Source organism: Lathamus discolor, chromosome 2 (genome assembly GCF_037157495.1).
Source record: "Lathamus discolor isolate bLatDis1 chromosome 2, bLatDis1.hap1, whole genome shotgun sequence".
NCBI lineage: Eukaryota > Metazoa > Chordata > Aves > Psittaciformes > Psittacidae > Lathamus > Lathamus discolor.
In genome coordinates, this window is record NC_088885.1 from 111,059,108 (window position 1) to 111,072,355 (window position 13,248).

The 13,248-nt window shown below is 38.8% G+C and overlaps 1 protein-coding gene across 1 annotated transcript in view; it reads right to left on the reverse strand.

The window, feature by feature from the left end:
* Nucleotides 1–3,878: 3,878 nt before the first annotated feature.
* The window catches only part of ROCK1 (Rho associated coiled-coil containing protein kinase 1), an 84,634-nt gene continuing 75,264 nt past the window's right edge, over nt 3,879–13,248 (reverse strand). Inside the window, exons 28-33 of the mRNA XM_065668092.1 lie at nt 12,666–12,736; nt 11,909–11,997; nt 10,498–10,576; nt 10,117–10,378; nt 9,107–9,314; nt 3,879–5,396 (exon numbers count right to left, since the gene is read on the reverse strand). Coding sequence (XP_065524164.1) covers nt 5,393–5,396; nt 9,107–9,314; nt 10,117–10,378; nt 10,498–10,576; nt 11,909–11,997; nt 12,666–12,736 — 713 coding nt within the window. The 3' untranslated portion in view covers nt 3,879–5,392. The remainder of the gene's footprint in view (nt 5,397–9,106; nt 9,315–10,116; nt 10,379–10,497; nt 10,577–11,908; nt 11,998–12,665; nt 12,737–13,248) is intronic.

Consider the following 13,248-nt stretch of genomic DNA (forward strand, 5'->3'; position numbering starts at 1 on the left):
CACAAACTGACATTGGGAGTATAGAGACAGAGTGCAACCTGATATATAAATATCATAGAAAGATAGAATCACAGAATAGTTAGGGTTGGAAAGGACCTTAAAATCATCTAGTTCCAACCCTGCTGCTGTGAGCAGGGACACCTCACACTAAACCGTCCCACACAAGGCTCTGTCCAACCTGGCCTTGAACACCGCCAGGGATGGTGCATTCACAACTTCCTTGGGCAACCCATTCCAGTGCCTCCCCACCCTTACAGTAAAGAACTTCCTTATATCCAATCTAGAAATATGATGTACAGGTTACCCTCACAGCAGTAGAATTGTGAGGAAGCCTTGAACATTAATTGTGTCTGAAGACGAGCCGCAGGGACAGCAAAGCTGCCCGCCCTGGCTGGGTCTCTGTGGCCTTATGCAGGGCCATCTGAGCATGGCTGCTTCTCATCCCAAGCTGGCTGGAGGCAAACCAGCTTGGATCCAAAAACTGGGACTGTGTCCATACCACATCACTACATGCAGGCTAATAGCCCTGGCAGGATTTATTAATGCTGGAAGATGGGTCACAGCAAGTCCAGAGCTGTTTATAGAGGGTTTTTACTGTAGGAAATCTCTCATGGCTCATTTCTGGGGAGCACAAGTAGTAGGTGTACCCTCAGACGGTACAGCAGGAGCTGCCGTTCCATGAAAGGTGCAGGGAAGCAAGGCAGGCCTGTTGCAAAGCATGCCCTAGGCACCTCTGTGATGCCTGTGACAGAACGAAGGTGGTAATCTTCTTTTTAAATAATCAGAGTCTCAGGAACTAAAGTACTCCATTTACATGTCTAGCTCCTTTAAAGGGGAAGCTGCATCATCCAGTATATTGACACATAAATTTATTGACACATATATGCATTTATTAAAATACATCTTATTTTCTACAGGAAACACAATGTTCTTGGGAAACTTTCTATGTAGCTTCAGGCTCTAAACCTTTTTATGTGTGTGTATTCACAACAGGCAGGATCAAGTCACATCAACTCCCTGCATACAATTGCCCTGCATATTAAACTCTTGCAAGTGCTTTAGGTATGATTTTTCAGTATCTGATACACTATGGTGTTTCACATGTTTAAAGAAAAGTTCTTTTTTATGGTAAGCATTCCACTACCTTGCACTGCAAACCTTCACTGTCTCCAAATGAGCAACAGAAACAAGATACTTGAACACAGCTCTGGTGTGCACGATCTTCCCAGCATCACACAGGGTGAAGCAAGGCCTGAATGGAGATGACCACAACTGCCCCAGGAACCAGCTTTGGGCCCTAGGCTATGGCACAGCATGCTGCTCTGAGCCTGGAAGCCACTGCTATGTTTGATCCCTATCTCACAGCAAGTACAAACTGAGAAATACAGTGTCAATAGGGTGTGACTTCTAATAATAGATGATACAGAAAATGTAATGGCAGCATAAAGAAAAACAGCAATGCAGCTGTTTAAAAGTCACATATAAAGTTCAGTATCCCCCATTTCGGTGTTACTTGTCCAGTTTCAGCAGGTTTCAAACTTTTTGCATTCTGGGTTACTATGAATGTACAGCTGGCGGAAAGAAAAATAATAATAGAACGGTTGGGGTTGAAAGGGACCTTAAAGATCATCTAGTGCCAACTCCCCTACCATGGGCAGGGACACCTTCCATTAGACTGAGTTGCCCTGTCCAGCCTGGCCTTGAACACTTCCAGGGATGGGGCAGCCACAGCTTCTCAGGGGAAACTGTTCCAAACCAAATCTCCTTTTGTGTTTCTTTATGTTTGTAACTAGTATATAAAGAATTTCCAGTACAGTTCACCAGCTCAGAGGGAAGCTCAGCATCTGCTGTCCCTCTCCTCACTGCATGAGCCCTGACTTGCTTCTGGGTCCAGCACTGGTGGCTGCTGCCGAATCCCACTCGTGGGAGAGGCTACATCCTTTTCTCATTACCCAGGCTGTTTTGCTACAGCTAACTACTCTTATCTTTTCCTGTTTCCTTCAGCAGGAATAGGGAGTCTGAAGAGGGAATGAAAGCAGATTTGGGCATTCTACCACCATTAATGAACTTTTAACCTAATATAGGAATCAAAAATGGAAAAAAGGTGGAGGCAAGTCACCAAAAAATGATCACGTAAGAATGTGGACTTCCTGAATTTCTCAGCCAGCTTCACCAGCATGATTTAGCCAGGCTGATTTATACTTAGCTTTTCAAAGCTGATACATCGACGTCTCTTGATGACCTCCTGGCACTGTATTAGGTGACAGTAGGCAGAATGTTCCTGTGAGAGGAATTGTTACTGACAAGGGTAAAAGCTAAGCAAAATATGAACGCAAGAGCCAGAAAAAGTGGAGCTGCAATGAACATAACAGCACACTGATGATTTTTTTTCTGAATGGTAAAGCTGATGCTTGCTAAAAGTATAATTCTTTTCCCCCTGAAATACCTGTTTATACAGTTAAATACCTAATTCAGGAAATCAGGTATTTCCCTGAAATATCTAATGCACAAATTACTTTTCCTAATAGGGAAACCTTTGGCTGAATGTGTTATTCAGAGTGTAGCTCTTCCTGTAGATAGGCACCTTGCTTATAGTAAACAAGTGCCAACATCAGCCTACCCAAACACACAAACTGTAATTTGCATGTCTAGACTTTATTATTACAGCATTTTAGCTGCAACTTATCCCAGCCATGCAAGTCAATGTAATTTTACACTTCATTATGTCTTTTTTTCCCCAAGCAAAATCAGCATTTAAAAAGAATTGCAGAATTTCAGCAGCGCTAAAAAGCTATGGAAATGACAGTGCCAATCTGCACAGCAAACCCATTTTTTCCAAAATCCTTCTCTCTTCCCACTAGTCATAATCTATAAGTGTTTATGCTATTTTTGAGATTTATAAAATATGGAACTATAAGATAGGACTTTTTTTTTGCTTAAGAAATTATTCAAGCAAGAGCGTGTGAGCCTGTAGAGGTAGCTAGTTACCCAAACAGGAAAGCAGAAAAACAATCCAAAACTTAGGCTGCATCTGGAGAATGACCTGACTACAGGCCTTTTCTACTGCTCTAAATTTCCTACAATAATGTATGTATTTAAGTAATATAGTTTTATAATCATCTTACTATGTTATTTTCCCTCTAGCTATGTGATAGAAGATTAAAGCAGATCATAATTATCCCTTGTATTGCTTGGCAAGCTACCAGTCAGTGTGACCTGCAGTCTGGAAAGTAGCCTTTAGTGTGCTCCAGCCACAGCTTTGAAACTGCTGCCATTTCTGATACAGCAAGCTCAACACAGAGGAACAGTCTGAAATCACATCACCTACTTCTATTTATCTGTACTGTGACCTTCAAAGGACATACAGTCACTTGCATGTAATTTGTCCTTACTGTTCCATTGTTCTACAGGCCTTGGTGGATTACCCAGGTTGATTTATGGACAGGTGGCTTCATGGGATGCACAGGCTCTTCCAAACAAAAAAAAAAAGCCAGAGCCAAACCTCCCCACAAGTCTCCACCAACAAAATCCACCCCACAAAGTTTTCTGTCTTTTGATCAGGGTTCCCTCCCCCAGATAAGCAGGATTTCTGAAGCTCCAAACCTACATCGTGGAAAGTGAAGCAATCACAAGGCAAGCTCAGGGTCATGGCTGAATAATAAGCACAATCTAGGCTACTACAGCAGGCCATGAGAATAAGGGAATGAAAAAACTTACTTAATATGGCATTTACTTACTCATGCAGAGTAGTGAAAAAATGTTTCAGAGGCCCCCAGGTGTTATGTTGCAAACACACCTTGAACTAGGAAACTGTTGTAACATCCGGATGCTTAGAAAGATGTACAAGCTGCAGTCAGGAGAAAACACCATGCCAGTCGTTTTCAAAAGGGTGTTTCCATAAATTACTTTATTTCTCATTAAATGAGCACAGAGTCATTACCATATTAATAACAGATATGTTTATTATTACATATCCATCAGTGCGGCTTTCAATACCACTTGAAACATGCAAATCGTCCTAAGGACGAATCAGTTTTCCAGTGCTTCTTATTTAATACACAACTGCAAAGCCATTATAAATTACTGAGGAGGTATTTGGTTAAGAAACAAAATAAAATAAAACAAAACCATACTGCCCATACCATGAATGTATTCCTGCTACAAAGCAAGAGTCTGACAGCATTCACTGAAATTCCTGAATTACCCAGAATGTTTTGTGTTACATGCTTTCCTGTTATTTTTCCCTGCATTGCCTACACATCTCTTGGCTTAAACCCAAATCAGTCTTTCTTTGTAAGAGGAATTTTCATTCAAAGATTGTACTTAATTTAGAAAATACATCTATGATACTTAAACCAATTAAAATTCAGTAAAAACCATGGATATGCAATAGTTTTTTAGACCTTTCCTTTGTTTAATTTTAGATTTCTACATTTATTGACATGGCAATAATACAATTATCTCAAGGCACTAAAAGGACAATGTAAAACCCAGTAAAAGTGTTCTAACAATAATTTACAGTTCAAACAGTGCATATATTTCATAATGTTTGTTAACTTAATGTATGTTATCACTTATAATTGTAAGGCAATACATTACACAGTTACAGAAATGATGTACCCCAAAATACGCTTCCAAACTTGGTGGTTCTTTTTACTGTTAGTTTCTAATGCCTCTAATAGAACAATAATTCAGTATGGCTTGGCAAAAATGCATAGATTAAAGGCAATTACTTGTTTTCCCCCCTTTACAAACCTGCTGAAATCAGTATTTTGTAAAGCATAATGCAAAATATTTAACACTTTGATCCATTCCATAGTAGGTGGTTAGCAATAAGGCTGTTAAGAACTCTGCAGTGAAGGCACTGAAGTTCAAGTGATAAGGCTTCATTTTTAAGCTAGTTCTGCAGTCTTCAAGAGCACAACTTTGAGTCTTGAAAGCAATTGCAGTCCTTCTCACTGAGATACCCTTCTCCTCTACTCCATTTTGTATGCTCATCTTGACATAAATAGCCCCTTCACAGGGTGAATAGTCCTTTTCTTTCACTGATGCGAAGAAAGTTGGCTGCATTCATCACGATTGACAGGCTTTTTAAAAAAAAATCCAAAAAGGCTGCACCTTTTTTTATACACCTAGCTAAGCTTTATTTGCTTTAACTTGCATTACATAGTAATAATTAATCTAATCTACCTTTAGGGAAACCCGCAATTAAACACCCTCAGCGTGCTTTTGTGCCAAAGCAAGGAGGAGACAATAATAGCAATCTTAACCCTGAAGCCTGTGATAGTTATGTTGAAAGGAACAACAGCCCGTCTGCACTGCTGTGTGGTTAAAAAAAGCCCTGTTTCTCAGACTGCATCCCATGATTTCCCAATAAGCACTGTACATGTGGTTAGCTGGAATAAAGAAGAAAAGAGACAATTAATTACAAGTAGCAAAAAATTAGCTTCATAGCACCAGTGCATGTTTGCCAAGAGCTCCAGTGAAGGAAATATTTTACATTAACAAAATACTCTTTCAGTTGACGTGGTATAATGCTAAGCTCATACCTACACAATCTTCCACAAACTGTTCTTGGTTTCAATCAATATGAAATGAACACAGAGGTCAGACAGATGACAGTATTACTGCAGCTTTACAAGTGAACAATTCAGCTAAACAATCATGAGTGTATTCATGGCAAATGCAAGGTGACCCTCTTCCACTTGCAGGACAAGAAAAGGCTCTACAGGGCTAAAAGCACACACACATGCAGTTGCCAGAGCTCATTTGATGCACAAGAGTTTTGCTTGTTCAGATTTGGTTTTTTTTAAGCATGCATTAACTTGATCAGGTGCCAAAGTCCAAATATATGAAAACAAAATGTGCCATCTGTGCTGGTACAATGATATAAATTAGCACACTGTAAACTACAAAGTGTAATTTCAGGTCTAGAAGCAGTACTGCAAATGCTAGCAAGTTCATCATGAAGTTCTGATTCATATTTCTTAGCAGTAAGTTATTAAAATGGGGAACAGAACTTAAGATGAACTTTTATGTGAGGGTCCTTTTAATGGCCTGATACACCTCTCCAGGAAGGCAATGAAATGCTGCCTACTGACTGCAAAGAAAGGTGGATCAGACCCATAATGAAGTATACTAAAATGTCTCAAAGCATGTGTCAAAGTCTGTATCCATTCGACAAAAGAGTTAATGCCTGCTTACATGGTATGCCTCCATCACCAAGATCAAGTTCTGCTATACTGTTTGACAAGAGAACAATTTTCAGGTACTTAGTAAAAGCTAAACATGTATAGCCCATAAAAATCATCACTGCAACTCTTACTCCCACATCTGCTGGGTGCACTGCACTGAGTTCAGAGAAGCCTTCTCCTGAAAGGAAAAGGGCCCACTGTTCTACATGTTGTCACCTTCCTAACCCAGGGGGGCATCCTCCTACTTACCTGTCCTCAGTTCTAGCAATCACTGCACTTCTTAGCAGGCTGATTCAATCACTAGCTTAGAAAAGTAAGTTTACTTTTTTTCAGACAGTCAGGAAACTGAATTATGGACCTTCCTGAAAGGGTCCAAAAGAGATAATTTCAAGCACTAACCAAGGATCAGTGGCTGCAACTCTACATGTCTAAATGTAAAATAGAGGTATGCACTATCGTTACAAAGTGAACTCTATATAGATAAGGTTTGGCCAGGAGGAGGGAAAAGTCTTGTGTACTCAGTAACAGAGGATGAATTCTAAAATGTACAATCATGACTACATCTTCCAAGTGTTGTTTCAGATTATTCCCATTAATGCAGCTTCAAGATGCATGTAAATGGTGTAGGAAAATAATTCTTTCCAACCCCACTGGCTGGTTGGTTGGTTTGAGGGGGTTGGTTGTTTTGTTAGGTTTTACTGTCCAAGAATGCTGCCTCATCAAAAGATTTTCAGTTAATTTGAAGTCTTTTCTGTCACATTGACAAGCATTATTTAAGTGTCACATTTTAATAACTTTATATTTTAATGAATTCTACATTATCAGTTCTGTTTGTTTCCCAGAATTGACAATGGGACAGTGATTCAGTATCAAAATCATTCCACCTAATCCTTTTAAGTAACATCATAATATGCTGCTTCTTTCAGTCTTAGATCATCCGAGACTCACTGAAAAATCTTACTAATCAGTAACACAGCTCTTTAATCAGTCATAAGTACTTCTGTTATCTTTATCTGCCTGTTTAAAAGGTTTGCCTTTAATAACTGTTTTCTATAATCCTGAGTATTGTTGAAATAAATCTATCATATCATACATAAGACCACAGTGTTTTTCTCAACCACAGAACAGGAGTACTTCAACAGTCCTCTTGCAAATAAAGATGATCTTAAACAACAGCTATTAATGATGCAGATTTTAAAATCAGCAGGTGTCATTTATATCCAAAATATCTGGCTAAAGCCTATGAAGGAGTCTGATATTTTCCAGTACATCTTGGAAAATTGAGGACTGAGAGAAAAGTAAGTTTGGAAACACTGCTAAGCTTTTGGAAGTTGGGTGAAATGAGCACCATGTAGACAAGACAATTTAACATGACTGTTGTACAAGTGCACACCCAGTAAATACATAACAGACATGACTTAACCCCCTGAAATCAGCAATTACCAAGTTATCTTTATTTGGTACCTACTAAAGATGCTACTATTTAGTAAGTAAACTCTGATTTTACAGTCATTCTTAACCCCAGTTTATCACTGTGTGCTTTTAGACTTACTCACACCCCTGTTTTCAACTGCTTTTACAGTGAAGACTAAGGAAAAACTTCCCTCTTCCCAGGAAATCTCCCCACAGATCAAGTGTTTCTGTTTCACAACTTTGGCTTTGCTAGTGTCAAAAAATGTCAAATCACATCATGATTCAGTTGGAACTAGATGATCTTAAGGTCCTTTCCAACCCTAACTATTCTATGATTCTATGTTCTTACTATTTGAACTGTAACTGGCAAACTGATACTTTGTTCCATGTTTGTGAACATGGCTTCTCCTCCAAAATACTCCAGCATAGCTACATGTTCCTAGCTGCTGGTCACAGATTTTGTTTTATGTCCTTCTCGTGCTGTTGCACTGGTTATTACCTCTAGCACAATACTGCCCACAACATCACTGTTTTTTATATTGTCAGCTTTGTATTTGAGGCCTAAATTAATCTTCCTGGATGAGATTATCTTGAGGGCCTTCACTGAACACGTTAGTATCTCAAAACTATGGTCACTTACGTTTCAGTGTTAATTATGGGGACAAAAAAAATCAGCACCCTTTGTATCTTTCAGATTTTTTTTTCCTACTCTCCTCTGCAGGAAGATGCTTCATGATACACCCAGTTCATCTTTACATGCAAATGCTTGCTTTCATTGCACTTGATGCAATGAATGTTTGCCGCACATTTATTTTGGTAGCCCTGCCAACCTAGGAAGACTCTTTCCCTTCTGAAACATGAAGGGTCCACTTTGTACTGTTGACTCAATTGCTTATTCTGGGGGAGAGGAACACGCATACTGTATGAGGAAGCTAATGCACACTAAAATTCAGCTTCCACTAACCTAGCATTAAAAGCCGTGTTTTAAATTTTGCCCTGGTTAATGCACAGAATCACAAATGGCTTACAAAAACAACTGCTGGGATGGGAGAAAGCAGGGAGTGACTAAGCAGGGAGAAAGAGTGGAATTAAGCTGCCTCACACCAAAATAAATGGTGTAACAACAGACTGAGAATCTGTAAGTTTCTCATTTCAACCCCATCCGCAGATTTCCAGCTTACACAAGTTCTATGAGTCAATCCATGAATGACTATGCAGATCATTCATTGCTCGTACATCTACCGAGCCTTGCCTTTAAACAGAAAACAATGCAACCAGCTCCTTCACATGCATTCACAGGCCAGGCACCTTTCCAGAATCAAAGAAATATAGGGTACGTTTCCAGAATCAAAGAACTGATACAGTTACCACAGCCTATGAGGATTTGAGCAGATTTAGATCAGCAGTTCAACAGTCATAACTATGGAATTATTTCACAACTTCACATTAAATAGGATTGACAGACATATTTTTAGCAGCTTTTGTAGTTTCTCTCTCACCTATTTTTTCCGGAAGTATTTTTAACAACTTTTCGGAATGACTGATTTGCTGAGGATCTTGTAGACATAGTTCTAGGAGAAGCACGAACAAAAGTAGATGGTGGTGTCTTAGGGATCTTCTTTACTAAATGAGTCACCCACTTCTTCTGTTCATCTTGACAGGATGCCAGTAACAGCAAGTCTCTTGCTGAAGTTACATCATAACTCACTGTATGTAAAAGAAGGAAGACAATTCCATGAAAACTAGGACTCATTATCAAAATAAGAATTATGACCTGCCAGGTGTGCCACTGGAAAGCACAACAGCACCTTTATACATACTTGGTTTGGATTTGTTTATCCATTTCCATTTTGTTCTCAACAAACAGCAGGGGAAATTATGTATATAATTTCCTTCAGTATTTGTCACTCTGCATTAATATTCTTGAGTATAACACTGATATTCAAGAAATGAGAAACTTACACTAATTGTAGTCTTAATACGCTGAAAAGTTGTGTGGGTGCCTTAGGGTGAGTTCCAGAATAGAAACTTAAAGGCTCCACTTCAGAGTACCCCAGAGGAAACCTTTACTTCAATCTGTGAAGTGCCTTAAGTACTACTCTTCAAGGTGTTGACACAGCCTGGTGATGTGGCCACTGCATTGTCCCTTGTGCGGGCCATGTATAAGTACAGAAAGAATGGTCTGGGGACCCAGGAGCTGCCCCATACTTGGGCACAAATATCTGGAAACCCTTGTCCTCTCAGGGCCCTCAGCAGAGCCGCGTCACTCACACCACCCAACAGAGGCTTCCCACAGGTGCCTGCACGTATGCACTGTTAACACTTGTATTTTAATAGCACCTTTGACATCTAAAATTATACAACTAAGGAGTAGAAAACATTTAAACTCGAGTGTTTTTATCTGCCTCCAATAGTTTAGTAGGTTTACTAAACTATGCAGAGAATAGAGAACTCAAAACCCCATGAGTATGTAATATATACCTTGTATTACTATATACCTTACTCATACCTTTGCATGGTGCAATTAATTCCTCTTTTTTATCCAAGTGGTCTCTGTGGCACTTTACGTGGCATCTTCGACATTCTAGGGCAGCAGGGGGTTTAAAGACATGCCAAAGGGGTTTGGCACAGGCCTCACAGTTGGCTGGGAAGTGGTATAACGTTGGAATAAATTCATGGCCTTTGTGATTCAGAAAATTTGTCTTCTCTGCCGGCTGTACTGGTTCTACCTCCAGCTCCTTCCTGCATTCCCCCTCATTAGCATAGAGAATCTGAAAGAGAAGACTGCTGTGTTACTGTTGAAGCTCCATGTATTTTTATACACTTTTCAAAGAAGCTGCCAAACTTTTTCAAGAGGGGTAAATAGAAATGAGAGTACTCTTCTTTTTACCTGGAATATTTTAGGAATTTCTTCCGTTTCAGCTCTATACACATCTCCTTGAGTTACAGGCCGGACATGGAACAGCTTACTAGATTAAAGAAATATGATTCAGAAAATGCTGAAAGGCTAGCTGTGCTTTTAAAACAGTTATCAAAGTGCTTTTCAGTTCTTACAAACCTTGTTTATGTAAGCATTATGATAAATTTCAAGCTGTAATGTGATTTTAAACTAATTCATAAACGATATAGACCTTGTCTTCCCAAGTAAGACCAAAATATTTCATAGCATGGAAAGAGCGTTATCTTACAACGGGTTCAAGATCCATCATGGCAAATTTACATGTGAAAAAGACTTACAAATTCTTCCTCAGAACACTGGGAAGTCTGATTATTGCTAGAAGAGCTTACTGATAAGCCTGTGTGATAACCATATGAAGTCTAGTACTACTCAGTAATTTATTTGTTTTTACTGAATCATGTTATCAGTTAATAAATAATCAATGCCAGAGTACCACAAAAAGGCAATCTGGGGCACCAGCTGTTGAAAATGCTATAAAACTTGGAACAAACATCATTTTATACTGGGTCAAGACTAACTCCATCTATCCCAACATCCTGTTTTCAACAGTTGCCATAACAGATATTTATGAAAAGAGAGCAAGAAACAGCTCAAAGAGAAAATAACTCTTTTCCTGGTTACGAGCAATTGGCAGCTTAAGCACTTCCTGAGTTTGAGATTCCTTCCAGACCACTATATTTGTTAGTCACCAACAGACCTATTCATGAAGTTCAAAACCTTTTTTCGATTACTACTCTATAAGGTCCCATAATGTCAAGCAGCTGTTCAAACATCAGAGTCATGTATCAGCAATGGACTTCACCGATAACTGACACAGTTCTCCTCATGTATAACCAATATAAAGGGATTACAATTCATTTATTTTGTCATTTTAGACCGAAACCATCTGGAAAAGCTAGAAATGCTTTGGGCTTGATCAACATTGATCCTTCTCAGACAGCAAGAAAAAGGTATGAGGCAAGGGGATGAAACCTGAAATCAGCTGAAGCAACTGGAAACACCTGTCCTTACACTGAATTGTAACAAGAGATAGGTCCCTCACTGTCTCTGAGCCTCCTCTGTCATAACGAGGTTTTCCTTTCTGTAAATTCAGACCAGTGACTACAAACAGTGCCACACTATTGTGCATTTAACTTTTTTCTAACTTTTAGCAACAGCAGACAGAACAAAAAGTAGTATCTTCTGTTAACAGCACCCAAAATACAGTTACGCAGATGTTTTCCAAATAGTATGGGAAATTAAAAATTATTTATGGAATTTTGATTCCAAGCTTCTAGATTTGTTATGATTTACCTCACATACAATGCACTTTCGTGTGTAAACTAACAGTAACTTTACTTACTCTATATCTAGTACCATGGATGGATTAGACTGGTCCTTGTCCTTTTCATCATTGTAGAACAGTATCTTTTTACTGCTCACCACAACATACTAGGGAAATAAAGGATAAAACCCAAGTTAAAATCACACTGAGTTTTAGAGCAGGAATGGACTGCAGGCCCTACTTTCAAGAGAATTCCCAAATGCTGAGTATGCCTGCAGTGTCTACCCCCCAACCCCAAAAAGCCCAAGGATGCTGTCTTCAACCTAAAGTACACAGACATCCTTCCAGAGCTGCTCACAATCACACAGAATTCCAAACATTTGCTCATTTGACAGGAAAAACAAAGCAAGATGCTCAGAAAGTTTGTAACCAATATGCCAGTTAAGATCCAACACCTCTAACCTGAGCATTTCCCAGTGAGTTCAAGACTGTAGAATTCTCTACTCTTTGCTGCCAAGGTGAACAAATAGCTTATTTTCAGTAACAGGATTATAAAGAAGCTTACTCAAAGGACAAATAAGATTTTTTATGGTTCCAAGATGACCATGGTAAAGCATTTCCTCACTCACCTGTTGTAAATTTGCAGTGTTACTACTACAGATTTCACACTGAACTTGAATTTTCTTGTTGGCTTTCTTTTTTCTTCAGTATTGTAAACACACTAAATTACTCTAATTACTTTGTTTCTTAAATGTGAGCTGTAAAACCATTCACTGTATGTCTACAAAACTTCTCAAGGGAATTGAGGAAGAAAAAAAAACCTCTCCATTTGTACCTGTTTCTTCCAGCCATGCCGCTTTATATTTCCTTTATTTGGTATTGAAAGCCAACCTTCAAGTCTTGATTCTGTTGGGTTTTTTTTAACAAAAAAAAGCATATTAATTAATGTTATATAATTATAATAACAAAGCAGAACAGCACAAAAGCAAACTATTACCAGAAAGGAAGATGTAGTACATGCAGTAATAGGCAATTACCTATTCAGCAAAGCAGAATAAAAAGCACAGCTAAATGAAATGAAGATATAAGCATTTACTTCATGCTTCATCGCAAGCTAACATATGATGATACAGTTGCTGCAAAATAAAGTGAAGCCGTTTGCCTTGATGCCAAAAGCTAACACTGTATGTAAATAGTTTGCAAAGAGCCAAGCTGTAAAGACTTCGCTTCAAAAATGTGTTACTGTTTAAAAGGAGGATGATTAAGAGATTTTTCAATATAAACACAATTTAACATTTGGAGAGGCTACATGAAAATACTCAGCAGGAAGATGCAACAACTAAAATCAGATCCACAATTTCCCAAGGGATACAAAAAAAAAAAGAACGCACAAGAGCAAGCAAAGTTGCAGAGTTACA